Genomic DNA, 22,096 nt, shown 5'->3' on the forward strand with positions numbered 1-22,096 from the left:
AGGGGGTACTCCAGAACCAAGTTGAGAAATACTGTTTTAAGATGTACTTTTTAACCAGGCTGATGTATGGGTTGAAAATCCTTGGCCCAACTCAGGGGTAGGCAATTCCGGTCCTCAAAAACCACAGGCAGATCAGGTTTTCAGGATATCCACAATAAATATACAGGAGATAGATTTGCATCTCAAGGAGGCAGTTCATGCAGATCCATCTCCTATATATTCATTGGGGATATCCTGACAACCTGACCTGCCTGTGGTACTCTATGACTGGAATTGTTTGGATACAAGGATATCCTGCGTTAGAAACACAGCCTGTGCAAGATGCAGTTTTGGCACCCCCACCTCCCCCTTGTAGCCATACTGCCTGCAAATAGCTTACTATGGACCCTATTTTGAAGGAATAATTGCCCTTCTATTACTAATATCACTCTTTAGCACAAACCAGCAGAAATGACTCACTAAAACAAGGGGGCACTAGTGCCAAGAAGTTTGCACTTTAAGTTACAAACCCATTCAGATTGCCAATGTCTGTATAATGTATCAGGGACAACTCAAGAGAATGCAGGCTGAACCCATGTAATAATTGTAGTATAAGGCTATGAAATGAGTTCTGGGCAATGCCATTCCCAGAACCACTTTAAACAAACCCTGGGCAAATTTTTATGAATGGGTCCCTTTTTGCTTTTCTGGATCTCCCTCCCCCAGTCTGCTCTGCTGTCACCCTCCTCATTTCAGATTCTACCTGCTTGTGGTTCTAGCAGTTCAGTACAGCCCCTATCACAAACCTCCATCAAGCATACAGCAGGAGTTGGGCTTAAACTTAGTTTGTCAGATTCATCATATAAGACTATTTTTTTCTAACATTTAATAAACCCCCCCACCTAAGAACCTTTGATTGCTCTATCAAAATCGTGATAGTGAAAAGAAATTAGGATCAGGCAAACTCTTTGCTGTGGTCAGACCAGTAGTTTGGAATGCACTTCCTCTTTACATCAGACAAGATTTCATTCTATTTGTGTCAAAAGCAGTTTAAAAAACCACAAATCTGTTCCAAAGTATATGAACTTAGGATGTCAAGTTTTAGCAGCCAGACAGGAGAGACCCGAGACTGAGGTCAATAGGAGACTTAGATACTGCAATTTCTGTTTACTATATTTTCATGCTTCTAATGTGTATATTGTGTTTTTACAAATCCAACACCTGCGAGTGTGCTATACAAAAAGATTTTATTTTTATTTTTTTTAAACAGTTGCTGCCTTTAGTCTCCCTCCCCCCAGTCCTCTGTGTGCCAGCAGCAACTCTTCCTTTCTTGCTTCCTGCTGTCATCTCACTCCTTATTTATTGTAAACTGCTTAGATCTGTAATTTGCTTAAGCGTTATATCCAAATGTTAATAAAACATAAACATAATAGTCTCTCACCCGTTTGTCTAAGTTAGAAGTTTCAAAATTAAAAGGAAAGAAAAAAATGGCTAGCATGAAAGGATCTTAAATTGTCCCCAATAAGAATGTGCATGACCAAAAGATTTAGTCTTTTTAAAATAAATTTGGATGTGCAAGATTTTGCATGCACTAGGGGGCAATTCAAGATATAGCATGCTAAGCGTTAATTCTATGACAGCATCTGGGTGCACAGATTCCATTATTATTTTTTATTTGTTGAATTTTCTATACCGTTCTTCCCAGGGAGTTCAGAACGGTTTACATGAATTTATTCAGGTAGCATTTTACTTGTTTTGGTCCAGGGGGGGACTCCCAAGCAGCCTTGCAGGTTATTGGGAGCCTTCCTCCTCTGATAAAACTTCCTGTGTATGCAACATGCAACAGAGGAAAGGTCACAAGGCTGAAAACAAGTAAGGAGGGCTGCAGGGAAGGCAGAAGAAGTGACAGCAGCCTAAGCAGGAAGATGCAGGAAAGTTGAGGGGAAGAGACGACACTGGCAGAATGCAGCAAAAGACTCCAGGAAGAAGGGTATTTTCATGCATATAACATGCATGTTATATGCATGGGTGCTTTATAAGTTTATTTTAACCATTTAGACATCTGCACCCAAGTTATGTATGTTATACATGTAGATGCAGCCGTGTTTTCTTCTCTTAATGTTTATATAACTTTTTAAAGATCTCCTTTTCCTCTCTCTGGTCTATATGGAGGACGCTTATTAATCAGTGGTATAATCAAAACTAAATAAATTTAAAGCTTAAATGCACAACACCTGCTGCTGGGGAGCTAGTCTTGTACTTTTCTGAAGAGAATTTTCTGAAAAGTTAATCAAGAAAATATAGGGGATAATTCTGATTTTAATTTTAGCCAACTGTATTCCCCCTAACTGTATCCATGGCAACCAGTTTCTCTGTCTTGTCTATTTAGATTGTAAGCTCTTTCGGTCAGGGACTCTCTTCATTGTGACTCTGTACAGCACTGTATGTGTCTGGTAGTTCTATAGAAATAACTAATAGTAGTAGTATTATTGTGGCAGCAGGGGATGATAAATTGTGTCTGCCCACCCCAAAACTAGCTGCAGGAAAGAAGACTGGACTGTAGCACAGTGAATCGCAAACTGTGCGCTACGGTGAGATTCTGGGTATGCCGCCAGGGATTGAGTCACTTCCGGTGTCTGCACCGCTCCACTCCCACATGAACCTTGTCTCGTTTCCCCTGAACTCAGGGCCGGTCTGGAGGGCTTCCTAGCATGCGCAGACATCATGATGTCATGCACGCATGCGTGTTACATCATCACATTGATGTCTGTGCATGTGTCAAGCATGGTCCTCCCCCTTGCTTTTCCCGCACACAATTTGAATGTCATTTCCTTTGTGCATTGGAGGGCTATTTTTCTGGGCTGTTTCAGCAGTATGGAGTGTACAGCAATGGCTCTACCACAGGAATTCTGAGAACTGGCCAGGGTCTATTCCTCCCCACCCCAAACTCCTCCTTGAGGCGATAGTGCCACAGCAAGCCTGAGTTCATGCTCGGTGCAACAAAGACAGCTCTGTTTCAGAAAGCAGTAGATGAGAGACCAGCTTGAAATTCAAGAGCTCCACTTGCTTGCTTTATACAGCAAATGTATACATATCCTTATAATGATTCTCAAAAGCTCCTTTTGTAAACATACAGAATGAAATTGCTGACGGGCAGACTTCAGCAGCTGACTTTGGGAGGCAAATTTGGTTCACAAATTTGGATGCAGATGTCAAAGAGTTGCAGAATTTTCTTGAACTGGCTGTAAACTGTTTTCCACAAGCATTTTGATTCAGGAGCAGCCTCATCCTGTATGGGCTATTTGTGTCCCACAGATTCACAATATTCATGCCAGGGTGTGTCCACTTACTTGCTAATGTTCTGTCAAGATCTGCAATAAAGTCTTCCAGCTCCTTTGTATCTCCAAGCTTTGCTGTAAACATGCGATGTAAAAAAAAAATAATAATAAAAAAAGTGTGAATAAAAACCCCTGAAGACTCAGTCATCCTTAAACCAACAAAAACAAAACCACAACTAGCCTAAGAAATCTTATTACTGATCCAAAACCATATTTAATTTCATTATAGTTTGCAAAACTATATCCACTTCATGAGTCATCTGTTCAGGATAAACAGTAAAATTACATTTAAAACCTAAAATGTGTGTGGCATTGCTTTAGATGTCAGTTTGAGATTTCAAAGACCTACATCAGGCGTCTAGTTAATTTTGGACCTGTCCTGCTTGAATGCATCAATTCAGGTCCTTCAAAGAGTCATGGCCAGTAGGGCTGGTGTTATGGGTGGGCAACCAAGGCACTTGTCTTGGGCGCCTAGTCCCAGCTCCTATACTCCATCCCCAAGTCTGCCTGCAACAGAGAGGAAGTGCCCTGCAGGCTGGCTTGGTGCTTTTTCCCCAGTTTTTACCTTAAGCCACATCATGCAAAGCATGTGCCCCTCCCACCAATTGTAATAGAAGTTTAGATTAAAAGTATACACAACCTTATCACAAGGGGAGAGAAAAATATAAGAGTTAGTGGAGCTCTAAACATTAGCCTTTTTTCTCATAAGTTAAAAGTGCTAACCTGACTGGAGCCAGGAGGGGGAGGGATGTATATACTCAAGGGGGAAGAGTATGGCACAGTGGTTAAAGCTACAGCCTCAGCACCCTGAGATTGTGGGTTCAAACCCACACTGCTCCTTGTGATCCTCATTGCCCCAGATATATTAGATAGATTGTGAGCCTGCCAGGACAGACTAGGAAAAATGCTTGCGTACCTAAATAAATTCATGTAAACCAGGGATCTCAAAGTCCCTCCTTGAGGGCCGCAATCCAGGCGGGTTTTCAGGATTTCCCCAATGAATATGCACTGAAAGCAATGCATGCACATAGATCTCATGCATATTCATTGGGGAAATCCTGAAAACCCGACTGGATTGCGGCCCTCAAGGAGGGACTTTGAGACCCCTGATGTAAACTGTTCTGATCTCCCCTGAGAGAGCAGTATAGAAAATTGAACAAATAAACAGCGTATTGAACAGCGCCAGTAAAATTAACATGAGAGGCCAGAGTTCCTACTGCAGAATAGTAACAAGATGACCTACATCTGACCAAATGTAGAATTAAAAAATAATCTGTACAGGCATGTCTGATTTGTCCCTATTCTGCCGAGCTCCAGTGCATTGTTGCAAACCTTGTATAAAAAAAAATATCTAACAGAACTCCACAGAAGAATTGCCTTACTATGACAGACGGAAGGTCCATCAAGCCCAGAATCCCGTTTCCAACAGTGGCCAACCCAGGTCCCAAGTAGTAAAACAGATTTTATGCTGCTTATCCTAGGAATAAGCAGATTTCCCCAAGCCATCTCAATAATGGCCTACGGATTTCTCTTTTAGGAAATTATCCAAATCTTTTTTAAACCCTGCGCTACCTGATTTCACCAGATACTCTGGTAACAAATTCCAAAGTTTAATTACACATTGCATAAAGAAATGTTTACTCCAGTTTTTTTAAATCCTACAACTTAGTAGCTTCATCATATGCCCCCTAGTCCTAGTATTTTGGAAACGATAAACAAGCTATTCACATCTATCCTTTCCACTCCACTCGGTATTTTAAAAGACCTCTATCATATCTCCCCTGAGCCTTCTCTTCTGCAAGCTGAAGAGCCCTAGCCACTTTAGCCTTTTCTCATAGGGAAATCGTCCCATCCTTTTATCATTTTTGTCACCCTTCTCTGTAACTTTTCTAATATCGCTTTACCAGAATTACACATAGTATTCAAGGTGCGGCAGTACATAGACTCACCAGCAAAGGAAGGCCAGCAAGAGGTAATAGACAAGAATTAATGCATATTATTGTTTGATTAACCACTCAGGAAACACATGGGGTATGCATAGTGTGACCATATGGCTCCAGAAAAAAGGGGACGGATTAAGACATCCGGGTTTTACTTCCATTGAAAGCAATGGAAGTAAGGAGAACAGATTGAGACATCTTGGTTGCTTTCAATGGATGTAAAACCCGGATGTCTCAATCCGTCCCCTTTTTTCTGGAGCCATATGGTCACACTAGGTATGCATTTTAAATAAAGTGCTGCTCATTGAAGACAATGCCTTGATGGGCAGGACAGACCAGTAGGCAGTGTGCCTGGTACTCTTCTTTCTGCCTTAGGAGCCACTGAATGGCACCTTTGAGTAGGTCCCTCCAATGCATTAATTTTGCCCTGCCATCATGTCTAACACCAGCTCTGACAACCAAAAGGAAGCACACCACCCACTGCCTGGTTCTGTGCTAGAGAGAAGTAGTTGATTACCTATGTAAAAGTTCAAGCTTGCATTACTTATCTACAGTGTATAGCGGTATACAAGAAATAAAATTATTATTATTATTACAGTGTCAATATTTACTGTCATTATATTCAGATAATAGCAGCTTCTTACAAATTCATCTGAACTTGAGAAGCAGCCTGGCTAGCTCAGGCCGTCCATGTCACGTCTGGTCATTTTGCCATCAGTTTTAGAACTGTCAAATGCATTGTAGCTCACATATCGACTTCTAAAATGTATGGGTAAAAGGGTTTTTTTAAACAATTCATGGGGGTGGGATCCAGGCTTTAAGTCACATCCCTTTCTGGCGCAGAGCTGATGGAATGAATCCCAACAACTTCTGCCACAAATCTGGCACTTTTTCTTCCTGAAGATGCCACAGTTCACCAATGAGCTGCTCCATGAACTGCATGGCAGTCTGCAAATAGTGCTGCATATTCCGACAACAGCTGAGCAGTCAACTGTGTGGCAGTAAGAGACAGAGAAGGAGAGAAATGCTGGCTCCAAGGCAGCATAAACTATATTTCTGTATGAGTATCAGGGTTACCAGCAGTGGCGAAGCGAATGTAGGGGGCACACTTTTGTGCCCTCCCCTGCCGTGCACATACCCCTCCCCTGATGCCCAAACCTTGGCCCCTGACATCCCCCCGCCTTCAGATTACCCCTCTCCCTCTGACAAAATCCTGGTGGTCTAGTGGATTGGGAAGGGGTTTAGATCAGACCCCCCCCCAGCTCAAAACACCCACCCGGTACCTTTCGTCGAAAATCAGGCAGGACAGTTGCCCACTCCCTCCTACCTTGAAGGGCTGCCTCTTTATAAAGGCAGCTCTTTCCCCTCCAAATGCATCCTGGATGCACTGGAAGGGGCCTAAGGCCCAGAATGGCTCAAGTTTGAGCCAATCGGGACCTTAGGTCCCTCCCCAGTGCATGCAGGTGATGCACTAGGAGGAGCCTAAGGCCCTGATTGGCTCAGGTGCCTACAGCCCCTCCCCTAGGGTAGGGCCCTTAGGCACCTGAGCCAATCAGGGCCTTATGCCCCTTCCAGTACATCTAGGATGCTCCGGGAGGGGGAATAGCCACCATAATGAAGTGGGCATCACTCCTGCCTGATTGTCAACAAAAGGTATTGGGGGCAGTATTGGGGTAGAGGATTCTAGAGCTAGGGAGAGGGGTCTGATTCAAACACCTCCCCCAGCCCACTAGACCATCAGGATTTTGTGGAAGGGGTCAGGGAGATCAAAAAGGGGGGGTCAGAGAGGAGATGCCAGTACCCCCACTACAATGGGCGCCCAGGGCATACCACGCCCCCCCCCCCCCTTAATTAAGCCACTGGTTACCAGACATCTGGATTTACCTGGACATGTCCTCATGCATATTCATGAGGGATATTTTGAAAACCCAACTGGCTGGGGGTCCCCCAAGACAGGCTTAAGAACCACTGCCTTAAAGTTTATACATGTTTAGACATTCCTGCCAGCTTTCAATCAAACACAGATTCCACAAAGCAATATGCACTATAAGTAGTGCTCAGAAATGGCATGGATGTGGAATGCTTTGGTGGGTCAATTGTGACTATTTATTGATCGGTTCCAATTCAAGAAACAACTAAAAACCCAATTGTCACCGCAGTCCTATGACTTAGTAATTCTGTTGGTATAGGTGGAACTCCTTGTGTCTGTATAATAGACATGAACAATATGTATTTGAAAAACGATATATTTCCACCATGCCATGCACCAAATCTGTTTCACCTTGGAAATTTCTTGACAAGTTCTATAAAGTTGCTTCTGAAACCATATCATAGCTCCTTTCTGTTCCCATTTTCCCATCTTTCCTTTTTCATGTTCTCACCTATTTTATTCTATTAGATCTCATTTCATTTCATTTATTTATTTATTTATTTATTTGTTTTTTCTTCTCTTTAATCCGTTCGATATGATAATTTGAGGTCCTAATATATTGTGCCTATAATTGACATATCTTGTATTGTTATATTTTGATACAGCGGATTTATGTTTCCTTATGTAATCTTGAAAATAATTCAATAAAAAGTTTGAACTAAAAAAAAAAGAAGAGATTGTTCTCCCCTGTTGATTTTAAGATTTTAGTTTGTTATAATTATGTTTGTTTTAACTGATGTGAACTGTTTACTCTAAGCGGTATAGAAAAACTTTTTAGATTAGGTGACTTACATAGTCCATATACAAATACTGTATACTGATTTAATGTGTAACAGCTCTACATACCTTCTAGTATAAGTAGGGTTACCAGGCATCTGAGAAAACCCAGACATGTTCTCTTTTTAGAGGTCTTTCTATACTCCCAGATGGACTTTCAAAAACCTGGCATTTGTCTGGGTTTTGGAAAGCCCCAACCAGTTCTGGCCACATCTAGAGGGCCTCTGAGCATGCGTGGATGATATCACACACATCCGCGCATGCTAGGCCCTCCAGACGCAGCCGGAGCTGGTTGTAGAAGAGAGAAGGCTTGCCAAGACAGAATGGGGCAGGGTTATGTGTCCAGGGTTTTCTTTTTCAAAATATGGTAACCCTAAGTACATGTATAAGGAGTGACACATACTTGTGTATTGTAAACTGTTCCCAGTGCAACTGCTTGCACTGCCCTTTAAAATCTGAAATGTTTTACAGGAGAGATATACGATTATGAATCCCATTCCTGGTTTTATGCTTGCTATCTAGAGTAAAAGGCATACATTTCCCACCAGATAGAAGGCCTTTTTCCCAGCTGGATTTGGAAACACTGGCAGTGCCTCTGCCCCTCCCCTACCTTACGAGCTGGTAGGGGATTTCCTCACTAAAGAATGATATGGGGACAAATCTTTCCCCATGTCATTCTCTACTCCTCACCTCTGTCTACAATGAATAGCAGCAGTATTACAACTGGGTGCTAAACTGGCCTGCAATGCCAACTTAAGTCATACAGGGAGCTGTTGGCTAGGGGTGAAGACAGGCAGGCAGGAGTGGACTGCCATTGTCTGCCTTGTAGGAAAACAAGCCAGTGAGAGATTCGATATGTTAGTTAGCTAGTACATATGTCGAGTAGCTAGGCTGGAACCAGTGGCAGGTATGGGAAGCCTAACCTCCTGCCTCCCATAATTATCTAAAATTACTGAAGTGGGTTACAAACTAAAAACCCTATCCAAGAATAAAGATAGTTACATACGAAAACCTCCCATATAGTCTTAAAATTCTGCGAGAAACTTGCATAAATTAGCTTACAATCACTTCTTTAAAAGTCTACACAATCTCATCTTCCTGGAAAGCCTGCTTAAACAAATAGGTTTATTCATGTTTCATGAATAAAAGCTATGGAGTTATTCCATAAGGAAGGGCTTGCAATCCAAAACATCTGAGAGCACTTCTTCTAAATAAATAGACTCGATAGAATGAAGGAACATCCAGTCAACATTTTCAAACAAGAAGCAATGTTCAATGGGGCACCATTACTATGACGCTAGAATAGCTTAAACTGAACCCACTAAGCAATAGGTAACCAATATATATTACACCAGCCTTGTAGGCATTGCAGTTTTCAAGTTTCAAGTTTATTAGGATTTTATATACCGCCTATCAAGGTTATCTAAGCGGTTTTACAATCAGGTACTCAAGCATTTTCCCTCTCTGTCCCGGTGGGCTCACAATCTAGCTAACGTACCTGGGGCTATGGAGGATTAAGTGACTTGCCCAGGGTCACAAGGAGCAGCGCGGGGTTTGAACCCACAACCCCAGGGTGCTGAGGCTGTAGATCCAACCACTGCGCCACACACAAGTATTGCCAAGTCTATTTTAGGACAGCTTTGGCTGTCTAAAAACTGTTTATATCCAGTTCATTATTTGTCTTTGAAAGACCTCAGTTGTAGAGCAGCACAGTCCCTGCATCTGATAAAACTTTCTGTGCAACCATCTTCAAGTTTTTCAGCTTCACACAGACATTTATAAACTGTTACATCACAAGTAAACTACAATTTGTCCAAACAAGTCCAGTCCTATCATCTACATATTACAAAATATAGAAGCTTGAATGGTCCTAATACAGATGTTAGATCTATCTGACTGCTATCCTGCCTAGTTTGCAGAGCACCTACAGATCAGAAGAATTTAGTTAAAAATTCACACCTTGAACTATATTTAGGCTACAGCAGTGACTCTGAGAACTGCCAAGCAGTTTATCAATAAGGTCTGCAAGACCCTGCCCTTCGTAAATAACTTGAATCTATCAATACACAATGCTCTTTCATTCAAACATCTAACAAATGCATAATGACTAGAAATGTATACTGCTACCCCTGGATTAGAAAATCTGGCCACCATCTTATCTGAATGAAAACATCTAAAGAGTGTGTGTGGGGGGGGGGGGGGGAGGGAAGTTACAAGTATTACTATGCCCAAACAAGCAGAAGTTAAATCAATCTTGGCAGATTTATAGAAATTTGGTTTCTACTCTTGTGCACTGAAGACTGAAAAATTGAGAAGCTTTTGGCAGTCAAGTAATCAGAACTCCTGTGTTGTTCTGTACAGTGAAGAACACCACAGGAACAATGCTAAAATATAACTTCCCAATGGTCAGCACTAAACATGCACATCATATGCACGCTATTACTGATGAGCATTGGGAAGCTATTTTTCAGAACCTGACTTGCTCATGCGCAAATGAAACCGGGTAGCTGGGAGGAGGACAGTTACTGGCAGAAGGCTGTGTCTGAGGGCGATTCCTGCAGGTGGACTGGCACACAAGACTGGCAATTTGCAGGGAAAGCAAATTGCTTTGGATCTCCTTTACAGGTAGGTGTGGGAAGAAGTCACCCAACAGCCCAAATATTCCTCAGCTGATCTTTCTCAGCTTTTGCATCCCAGCCACCACCTCTCTCCTGCTTGCTGAAGATCAGAAAAATATGATAATGTCAGCTCTAAGCTGGCATTGGGTGTTCCTGCAGTAGGGTAGAGTTTCTTTAATGCTGTTTGAGTAGGGTTACCATTTTTCAGGCTGCAAAAATCTGGACACATGGCCCCGCCCTGGTCTGCCTCCAGCTCCGCCCCCATTAACCTCCTCTCTTCTTCTCCGACAAGCTCCAGCTGCATCTGGAGGGTCTGGAGCATGCACAGATGTCCGACATCTACGCATGCTGAGATGCCCTCCAGATGTGGCCAGAGCTAGTTGGGGCTTTCCAAAATCTGGACAAACTGCCGGGTTTTAGAAAGTCCGCCCAGGACCCTGGACAGTCCTCTAATAAAAGAGGACATGTCTGGGTTTTCCAAGACGTCTGGTAACCCTATGTTTGAGCACTGGATGGGAATAACTAAGCTGCTCGTCTATTTGCATGCTGTTTGCACTGATCTTCAGCACCCATGCTGCTCCCTGCACTCATGTCCTCTGAACATCTACACAGCCAAAAACCAGCACTAGTCCAGTGCTAATTGCCTCTAGCGCTGGCATTAGGTTCTGAACATCAGTCTGAAAGCTAGTCAGGCCCATTATTTTGGAATCCAGCACATACCTTTTGAAGGCACTGCAGCTGAACATAGCAGTGTTGGTGTACACATAGTTGGGGAGTTTAGCTTTTCATCGCTGAAGCTAAAACTATTCCTGTAAAGGGAGTCTGCACCTGGAATGTATTAAAAAAAAAACTTCTCATTAAAAAAGAGAGGCTTTAAAACATTCTAAATATTTCAAATAATTCCCTTACCATATTTGAAAGGAATATTCTCAAGCATACCAGTGCTATGTCAGACCTCTAATACTAGTTAGACAGTCCAATATGAAACATTTCTAAGAAGCTTCTATATAGAAGTAGATCCATTCTGAGTATTGAGATAAGCAGAGTCTGCAATTTAAAGCAATTAGTCAATGGGAGACATGGCATCTCTATCAAGGTCTTTCCTCCATATATAGTATAATACATTCCCAAGCGCCCAAGACAATAGGATGAAACCTCCTGTTCAATGTGCAGCAGCAGCCAAAAAAGCAAAGATGCTAGGAATTATTTTTAAAAAAAGGGATGGTTAACAAGACTAAGAATGTTATAATGCCCCTGTATCGCTCCATGGTGCAACCTCATCTGGATCTTTAAACCCGCGGGCTCACACTACAGGGAAGGTGGCAGAGAGCAGGAGAAACCCAGCGCGCGTGAAGTTAAAAAAAACAAACAAACCCAACAAATAAACCAATCACAGCTGCACTGGTCTAGATGCATACGAAGACCATCTATAGATGGGTTGTGCATGTGTTGGGATCGCAGACCTGCGATCCGTGCTGGCAGATGGGAGCATTCCTCCGATCACCCCCATCTGCATATTGGGGCTTCGAGAATTCGTCGGATCTGCCCGGATCGGGCCTGATCAGGCAGGTTAGTGAATCTGGCCCTAAGAGTGGGTTCTGGCATGTGATCAAAGATGAGCAGAATAGTCAGCTATGTTGAGTCCATTTGAGAAATATAGGTGGCACAGACTTCCTTTTGAAATATCTGTGGCATCAGAAGATTTAGGACCCAGACTTAGAATGACTGGAATATACACATCTGGCAATTAAGGTATGTTTAGACTTGTGGTGAGAATGGACAGATTCAATAACACAGAAGTGAGAGTGGAGAGATCAGTTTCTAGGGTACAAAACTTAAATGCCATGGGTCCTGGTGCCTGGGTTTGTCAAGCCACATTCTGTATCTGTGGGTTCCGCATCTGCAGATCAAAAGTGTGCACACATACCCTGCTGTAGCCTCCCGTCATTTCATAGATCCTTGGTCCCTCTCTAGCACTCATCTGAATTTTGTTCGCCTCATGCTGTGTTTGTGAAAAAAACAAGAGAGTTCGACTCCCACTGGGACAGTGGGAATAGGTGGCAAAATGAATTTGACTAATTTTCTGGAGAATTCACTGGATGTAATAACTGAAAGAACTCCTCTCATGTTGACATTCGCCTTGGAGTTTGGTAGAGATTTGATGATAAAATTTTTGAGTTCATCAGTTCGATTGTTTCACGATATATCTCAAATGACTCAAAAGAGAAAAGATTTCCCAATATACAGACCAAGGATTTTAGCCTTGGGAGCATCTTTTATATTGAAATTTCCTGCAAAGTGTTGTGTTTCTTTAGAGGGGAAAAAAAAAAATCAATTTTTTTTTTGAGCCGAACCAACTTTTGTGGCTAAAGAGGGGGAGTGACTTATCGGCCAAACAACATTACCCACAGTATAACATACCGGCTGTCGGAATTTGTTTTCAATGCTGCCCTCTAGATTTTTTTTAAATTTCTGTTGGACTTTTTTCTAATATCTGGATCTCTAAATTTGTGGAGTAAATAATGAGAACAATTTCTTGATTTTTTTTTCTTTATTTCACGTTCAGTGAATTTCATTTACTAAATCTGTATTCAAGTAAAGTTTGCTCGTCTGTAATTTTGAAAATTCAATATAAAACTAGAAAAAAAAAAATAGTATGCAGAATTTCCTCTGTAGCAAACATTTATAATTACATAAGCATCACCATACTGGGACAGACCCAAAAAAGGTCCATCAAGACCAGCATCCTGTTTTCCCAAAGTGGCCAATTGAGGTCGCAAGTACCTGGCAATCCTAAGTGTAAAAAAAAAAAAAAAAAAAAGGATTTTTCCCAAATCCAATTTAATCTGTTTTGCAGATTCTTTCAAAATTGTGAACCATACAACAGGTTCCCCTAACACAAAGACCTGGCTATTATAATTGTAGGTGACATTCTTAGCACATGTTATATCCTGGAGTTGCCCAGAGCTAGTCAGGTTTTCAAGATATTTATTCTAATGCAATATTCATTGATGGATAGTATTTCACATGCATATTCACTGTAGACTTGGCTATAGGGAGTCCAATGGCATGTTTTGGTCTAAAGACGGCTGATACATTTGATTATGATGGATTACATGAGCGCTCACCTGGTCTAAAAATGTTCTCCGAGTATAGAGGTAGTCCATTTGTGAAGGAGTGTGGACTATGTCACACTGGTTTCATGGACAAGCTGATCCATAGAGACACTATGGAATCCAAGAGAAACCTACTGAAGCTACCTGACACCTAATTCAGAAGGCAGAGCAATTATGCATTGCATGAATGGCCAAAAAGGACAGCCAGCCCCAAAAAGAAATAATGTAGTATGTAAAGGAATTTAACAAAGGCACTACCCTAAAGGGTTCACTTACTGTAGATGTGCCATTTTGTGCAGAACTTAAATAAGCCTATAAAAAGTTTTAGAACTCTTTAGATTGAATATTTAATCTACTCTGCTTTTCTGCGAACTACTTAAAATTCAGAGACTGCATTCCACTAATGTTCAACAGAACATTTCTAAGGACTTGCTGGTGGGAAGCCATTCATGATGCTTAGCAGCTCTTCTGCTGTAATGAAGGACAGTATTTTATCAGACCACCCCATGCGCTGGAGAAAGATAACACCATCTGCATTTTCAAACAAATTGATCCTTTTGCCTGTAGGTCACAGTGTAAGATGTAGCCAGGCTAGAATATAACGCCCTAGAAAGCAACAAAACCAGTAGACTTTTGATACTAACAGAAGCCGTATGATTTTCTTTAACCATAACAGATAAGTGATCATTAACATCTTTAATCCCAGCAACTTTATATGTCAATTATTTCAGTTTGATAAAGCTTTATGGACACTACCAGTTGTTACAATTAAAAATGAGTAAAATTACATACAGCATTATTTTCTCAACACTGCATTAATGCTGGTGTTAAAATAGATTTGAGTTTTTGTTTTAGTTATATATTAGGTAGTTTGTCAATTGTATTGAAATATTACACTTGAGAAAGTTTTAAGCCTCAGAGAGAACTCCACTTTGTGATAAGTGAAATAAAAATAAATTTGGATGGCTCAAGTTGATGAGACAAAAGTTTAATAGATTCTTCTCTAGCCTTCCACACATTATGCTCATCATTTAAAAATATATAAGCCACAAAGATCATAAACATTCTATAATATATTAAAATATATAACCAGGACTATCCATCCAATGAATAATTTAACAGAGATCAGGAAATAGGCAGGCCTTAATCTTCCACCTAAACACAAATCTTGGTTCTTAGTACAGCTTATATGGTAGGCTGTTCCAGAGCCAAGGAATAAACAGAAAATGAATGACTCTGAGACCATCACTGCATTTACTGGCCCAACAAAGGACAAGAATAGGGCAGTAGACATGCTATTCACAACTGAATATTCCAACAGTATTCAATAATGTGCAATAGCGAGATCAAGTTTGTTTTAACTTTGACTTATTGTACAAGTATTCATAATGTTCATCCTATTTTGATGGAGTCCAAAAGCAATCCAGGGTTTTACCAGGGGAGGGGAGATATTTGAGACTTGTTCCCTTCCTCTTCCCCAATGTGTTCTTTGATTCATCTGTTCTCAATTGATTCTCCCATTACTGAACAGCTAATGAGAGCAGACGTTTGCCAATCTGATCCAAAGCAGGATTATGGATGTTACATCTAGAGAACTCGAGAAGACCAGACAGGATCAGCTGCATCCAACATTACAGCAACACTCTTCTGAATGTTGAAGGGGGTGGGGGCACTCTCTTAATTCAGTCTGATAACAAAATAATGCTAAGTTAAGAAAAGTGCACCACACGAAAAGGAAAACTGAACAAAGGTGTGCATGACTACCAACTTAACCTAGATAGAGCATGGACATTTTAGGCCAGTCCTGGATTTCTGATAACCCTATTGATATCTGTACAGCTACCTAGGGTGGAATTACATTATAATTTTAGCTCCAAGTTTCCTCTTTACCTCCCCCTTACTCCAAGGCGGCAATGCAGCAGTCAGGAGTTATAGAAAATGCATGTTTGGAGGGGCAGGAGCTAGCAAGGCTTGAGCATGCGCAGAGGCTCGAGCTTGCGCAGAGGCTCAAGACCCATGCTGGCCACAATACATTTTCTATACATTACCAACTGCTGTATCACTACTCCAAAGAAAAGAATGAGAGATATGCTGAAACCATGGTGGAAGGTGAAGAAATGCTGGAGATCTTTGAGGGGGGGGGGAAGTAGAGAACCAGATACTGAATACAGTGGATGTGGAAGGGAGAAGGCCTTGAGCTGCAAGAAGGCCAGTTATGCACATGGCTGAAAGTTCACTTAAGGCCGGGGTAGGCAATTCCGGTCCTCGAGAGCCGGAGCCAGATCAGGTTTTCAGGATATCCACAATGAATATGTATGAGATGGACTGCATGTACTGCCTCCTTGAGATGAAAATCTATCTCATGCATATTTATTGTGGATATCCTGAAAACCTGACCTGGCTCCGGCTCTCGAGGACCGGAATTGCCTACCCCTGACTTAGGGCATCAGATATCCTTGGGCCAGCCCTGCCTGATGCATTATGGAACCAGCAACACTGATTTTAACAGGTAGAATCAAGGACTAAACACCCTAATGCTTTGAAGATGTAAAATTGTGTGTACAAGTCCTGATGGGAACAAGAATGGGGCAATTTCAACCAACAAGAACAACAACAACAAAAAAAAAAACCTTTCCAATGTTTGTTTATTAAAATGTGATATCTTGCCAAGTCTTACAACAGTTCTCAGCGGCTTTACATAACAATAAAATAAAAATGAAAAGAAAGGAACACTATAAAAATAGGACAGTCCTAAAAGCAAATCATATAAAAACACAAAAATACAATCAATTGCAATCTGATGTATAAGGGATGCCTGATAACCTCTCAACTACCCCCTCCTTTACAAAGCCTTGCGTTTTTAGCGCAGGCTGCTCTGGTGACAGCCAAGATGCTCACAGAATTCCGATGAGCGGCCAAGCTGTTACCGCTGTGGCCGGCGCTAAAACACTAGCACGGCTTTGTAAAGGAGGAGGTGGAAAAAAAAAAAAAAAGGTCTATAACAAAATCTTAAAGGCCTTGGAAGTTTGCTTCAGACCAAATATTATTCGGAAGATGATTCTAGAGAGTGGGTGCAAAATAAAAGAAAAGCCTTATGAGTAAACTCCATCTAGCTCTTGAGACTGCTGGCAAACTCAATCTATTATCTCGCAAAGATCTTAATGTAAGCCCTAGAGCAGTGTTTTTCAACCTTTTTACACCCGTGGACCGGCAGAAAAAAAAGAATTATTTTGTAGACCGGCAAACTACTAGGACTAAACTTTAAAAACCCCATTTCCGCCCCATCTCCACGAGCTCGGTCCCCGCAAACCATCTGATCCCATCCGCACAAGCCTCAGTTATGATTTTATATTGAATGTATTTTATTAAAGTATATAAAGAAACAATATTCTGTACAATTGTCATTTTATAAATACAAATAATACAGAGCAAGGATCAACAAAACCTCATCTCCCCTCACCTTCACATATATCCCCTCTTCTATCAAGAAAAAGGAACAAGCCAACTTATTACAGAATGCTACACAGAAATATCATGCTAACAGAATACTGCAGTCACACATGACAGGAATAGTTTTAGGGGAGTGCAACTAGGGCTACTGCCCCCTGGTCAGAGAGCGCCCTAAGCCAGCTGGAAGCTAAAGAAGCACTGCCTGGGCTTTGCAGTCCTCAGTTATGTCTAACACCAGCTCTAGCAGGATATATACTTCAAATCAGATATATTCTAATCACAAAATAGAAATAAAATTATTTTTTTCTACCTTTTGTCGTCTCTGGTTTCTGCTTTCATCTTCTTTTCACTCTCTTCCTTCCAGCGTCTGCCCCTTCCATCCAGCCTGTGCTCCCTCTCTCCTTTTTACATGATTCATTCCAGCTTCAGTGCTCTCCATTTTTATCTCTCCTACATCAGATCTACCATCGTTGTCCCTCTCTGCTTATTTTTTTGCTGACCCCTTCCTATCATCAATCTCTCTACTTTCTCATGCCTGTCTCTCCCCTTCCCCTCCTCTAATCTCCCTGCCAGCTGTTTCCTTCCTTTTTTCCATTATCCCTTCCCTCCTTCTCCTGTCCAGCAGTAACTCTCTTCCCTTCCTCCCCTCCCAGCAGCATCTCTCCTTCTCCCTCTCGAGTAGCAGCTGTCCATTTTTTTCCCTTGCCCAGCAGCTTCCATTCAGGTCCAGTAGCAGCTGTCCCTTTTTTTTCCCTTGCCCAGCAGCTTCCCTTCAGGTCCAATAGCAGCTGTCCCTTTTTTTCCCTTGCCCAGCAGCTTCCCTTCAGGTCCAGTAGCAGCTGTCCCTTTTTTTCCCTTGCCCAGCAGCTTCCCAGACTCCTTTCCCTCCTCCCCTCCCAGCAGCATCTCTTCTTCTCCCTCTCCAATAGCAGCTGTCCCTTTGTTTCCCTTGCCCAGCAGCTTCCCTTCAAGCCCAGTAGCAGCTGTCCCTTTTTTTCCCTTGTCCAGCAGCTTCCCAGACTCCTTTCCCTCCTCCCCTCCCAGCAGCATCTCTTCTTCTCCCTCTCCAGTAGCAGCTGTCCCTTTTTTTCCCTTGCCCAGCAGCTTCCCAGACTCCAATAGTGGCTTTCTCCCCTCTGCAGCTCTCCTTTACTTCCCAGCGCAGCGATTCAGGAAGGCAGCCTCGGGTCCTTTGTTGGGTCGCGCTGCCTCTGAGGAAAGAGGAAGTTGCATCATCAGAGGCAGCCATGACTCAGCAAAAGCCCCGAGGCTGCCTTCGTGAATCGCTGTGCTGGGAAGTAAAGAAGAGCTGCAGAGAGGGGAGAAAGCCACTGTCGGAGGCTCCCCAAGATCTCTTCGGCCCAGCGCGGACTTCAGCTGTTGATCTTGCCAGCCCTGTGCGGACCGGCAGGAAATTGAATTGAGTCAATATCGCCGGCCCTGTGCGGACTGGCAAAAATTTCCTGCGGACCGACACCGGTCCGTGGACCAGCGGTTGAAGAACAGTGCCCTAGAGTATAAGGAATAGTCAATGACTTCAAATAACTTGGTTCCATAGTATGATATGCTTTAAGAGTAAGTACTAATATTTGAAATTGAATCCTAAAACTGACCAGTAACCAGTGTAATGTAAAAGAGGGAGGGGTTACGCAGTCAAATTTGCTCTTAAACCTTAATGACAGTTTTCTGCAACGTTTGATTTTAAATTTTGTAAGACTGACAAATGATGTTACAATGTTTTGAGAATAAAAAGTGTGATACTACACAGACAAGCCATAAGATATCAGATTTCAAAAAAGATGGATGCTATAGTTTTTCAGACTGCGGTGTGACATGGCTTGCACGATGCCATCCATTCGTAGCGGATTTCAGAGCACAATTTTGGATGCTTCATAGCATGATCGAATTTTGTGATTTTTAATAATTGGACCCCAGAGGAAGGCGATTACAACCAAAACACGGGCCAGGTCCACACCACAACTATTGTGTGTTGTATGTACTGACTTTTTGACTGCATTGCTTTTTATTCATGAAGTACCATTAAAACCTTTTTACATCAAGAACATCGTCTCCACAGGTCTATTTTTGCTTTTGCTATAGTTTAACAGGGTGTAACAGGTATTGCCCTGCTTATTTGCCAGGACCTGACAGTACATAAAGCAATATACATACCTAATATATCACAGAAGCTGCTAGCTAGATTTATTGGGAATATTTAGAATTTTTTTTTAAAAGGTGAAAAGGTAGATAAGAACATAAGAAGTGCCTCTGCTGGGTCAGACCAGAGGTCCATCATGCCCAGCAATCCGCTTGCGGGGCGGCCCAACAGGTCCAGGACCTGTGTAGTAGTCCTCTATCTATACCCCTCTATCCCCTTTTCCTTCAGAAAATTGTCCAGCAGAATTTGTATCAGAGTGTCTCAATTGCTAGGCCCTCCCATAGAGCTGCTGATAGGAATCTTGGTGACTCACTGGGACATTTCTGTTCAGTATTCACAGAAGAAAAACATGAAGGACCGCAATTGGTTAGCAAAGTTACACCCGAGAATGGAGTGGATACCACACCATTCACAGAAGAAAGTTTTATGAAAAACTTGAAAAATTGAAGGTGGATAAAGCTACGGGACCGGACAAGATCCATCCCAGGATATTGAGAGAGCTCCAAGAGGTTCTGGTGGGTCCTCTTAAAGATTTGTTCAATAAATCTTTAGAGACAGGAGAGATCCACGGGACTGGAGAAGGGCGGAGGTGGTCCTCTTCACAAAAGTGGTCGCAGAGATGAAGCGGGAAACTACAGGCTGGTAAGCCTCATTTCAGTTATTGGAAAAATAATGGAAACGTTGCTGAAGGAAAGGATAGTGGAATTCTTGAAATCTAATGTATTACAAGATCCGAGGTAACATGGGTTTGCTAAAGGTAAATTATGCCACATGAATCTGATTGAATTCTTTGACTGGGTAACCAGAGAATTGGATCAAGGACATGTGCAATTTACTTAGGTTTCAGCAAAGCCTTCGACACAGTTCCTCATAGGATACTCTTAAACTCCATGGGCTGAAGTTAGGGCCCAAAGTGGTGAACTGGATTAGAAGCTGGTTGACGGACAGATGCCCGAGGGTGGTGGTTAATGGAATTCATTCAGAGGAGGGAAAGGTGACTAGTGGAGTGCCTCAGGGATCAGTGCTGGGACTGATTCTGTTCAATATGTTAGTGAGCAACATTGCTGAAGGGTTAAAAGGTAAGGCTAGCCTCTTTGCGGATGATACCAAGATTTGTAACAGAGTGGACACCCCAGAGTGAATGGAAAACATGAAAAAGGATCTGGAAAAGTTAGAATGATCTAACGTCTAGCAACTAAAATTCAATGCAAAGAAGTGCAGAATGATGCATTTGGGCAGTAGAAATTCAAGGGAACCATATGTGCTTGGAGGTAAGAGACGGACCTTGGGGTTATTGTGTCTAAGGAGCTAAAGGCAGCTAAACAGTGTGATAAGGCAGTGGCTGTAACCAGAAGGATACTAGGCTGTATAGAAAGAGGAATAACCAGCAGAAGACGGGAGATGTTGATGCCCCTATATAGGTCATTAATGAGGCCGTACTTGGGAGTATTGTGTTCAGTTTTGAAGGCATATCTGGTGAAGCACATAAAGACTTGAAGCGGTCCAGAGGAAGACAATGAAAATGGTAAGGGGTTTGAACAAAAATTAGTATGAGAAGAGATTGGAAGACCTAAATATGTATACTCTGGAGGAGAGGAGGGACAGGGGAAATATGAAACAGACATTTTAATACTTGAAAGGTATTAATATAGAATCAAATCTTTTCCAGAGAAGAGAAAATGGTAAAGCTAGAGGGCATTATTTGAGGTTTGAGGGAGGAAGACTCAGGAGCAATGTTAGGAAATTCTTTTTCATACATAGGGTTGTAGATGCCTTGAATACCCTCCCGAGGGAGGAGGTGGTGGTGAAAACTGTGATGGAATTCAAAAAAGCATGGGATAAACACAGAGGATCTCTAATTAGAAAACGAAGGATGTAAATTGGTACTGGACAGATTTGTACGGTCTGTGTCCCATATGTGGTGATTTGGTGTAGGATGGGCTGGGGAGGGCATCAATGAGAACTCTACTAACTTGAAACATGAGGATGTTACTGGCCAGACTTTACAGGATGGTTGGATAGGCTGGAGTTAGCTTGGACGGCAAGTTCAGCATTTGGAAGCTAGGACAATACCAAGTGAACGTTACAGTCTATGATTAATGGACAAACTGTAACTAATGGGCAGACTGGATGAACCGGTCAGGTCTTTATCTGCCGTCATTTACTATGTTACTATATATCTGAACATAACTCACCTTGATCTACTATTAAAGGTGCGAGCTAAATGGTATGATTCAGGCTCAGGCACTAGATTCATATTTGAATTTGCAACTATGAAAATAAACACATCTGTGTCACCAAGACAGCCTAAAAGAGATAGAAGAGTGGCAGCAGGTGGGAGGCATGGGGGAAAATGGATGCAGGATGGATGCAGTAGCTATTCTTAAGAGGAGCAGTCTGAAAAAAAGCAATTCTCCAACTACAGTATATTCAGGCTACAGAAGCAAACTGCTTCTCCTACTACCACTACATATCACTTATCAAGCGTTGAACGGGGTATATAGTGCTGTACATTTTGACATTTATGCCCCTAAAAATGCACTGCAATCTATGAAAGGTGGGGCACTTTATTCTTATGGAAGCCCCAATTTCATCTGGTTTATTTAACTCGCTGTGGAGTTATCTCTCACCAAGCAGCCCTATGGGGTAAAGACCTAGATCAACTGCTTTCGCCCACTACCTACGAGGAATTTAGGAAGCGCCTAAAAACATACCTATTACTGAAATACCTAAACAATTGACTCGCCTTCCCCTCTTTCTCCCCAAGAACATTCTCCCCCTACCATACCC

At 42.1% G+C, this 22,096-nt stretch overlaps 1 protein-coding gene across 3 annotated transcripts in view; it reads right to left on the reverse strand.

The window, feature by feature from the left end:
- The window catches only part of RGCC (regulator of cell cycle), a 30,293-nt gene that overhangs the window by 6,213 nt on the left and 1,984 nt on the right, over window positions 1-22,096 (reverse strand). For 2 of the 3 annotated variants that reach the window (XM_033950426.1, XM_033950425.1), the window contains 2 exons: window positions 11,303-11,410; window positions 3,023-3,392 (listed from right to left, as the gene is read on the reverse strand). In XM_033950426.1, the coding sequence (XP_033806317.1) occupies window positions 3,052-3,392; window positions 11,303-11,410 (449 nt within the window). In that variant the 3' untranslated portion in view covers window positions 3,023-3,051. Of the gene's footprint in view, window positions 1-3,022; window positions 3,393-11,302; window positions 11,411-22,096 lie in introns of those variants that run through there. The other variant, XM_033950427.1, reaches the window with a different exon arrangement.

Source organism: Geotrypetes seraphini, chromosome 6 (genome assembly GCF_902459505.1).
Source record: "Geotrypetes seraphini chromosome 6, aGeoSer1.1, whole genome shotgun sequence".
Taxonomy (NCBI): Eukaryota; Metazoa; Chordata; class Amphibia; order Gymnophiona; family Dermophiidae; genus Geotrypetes; species Geotrypetes seraphini.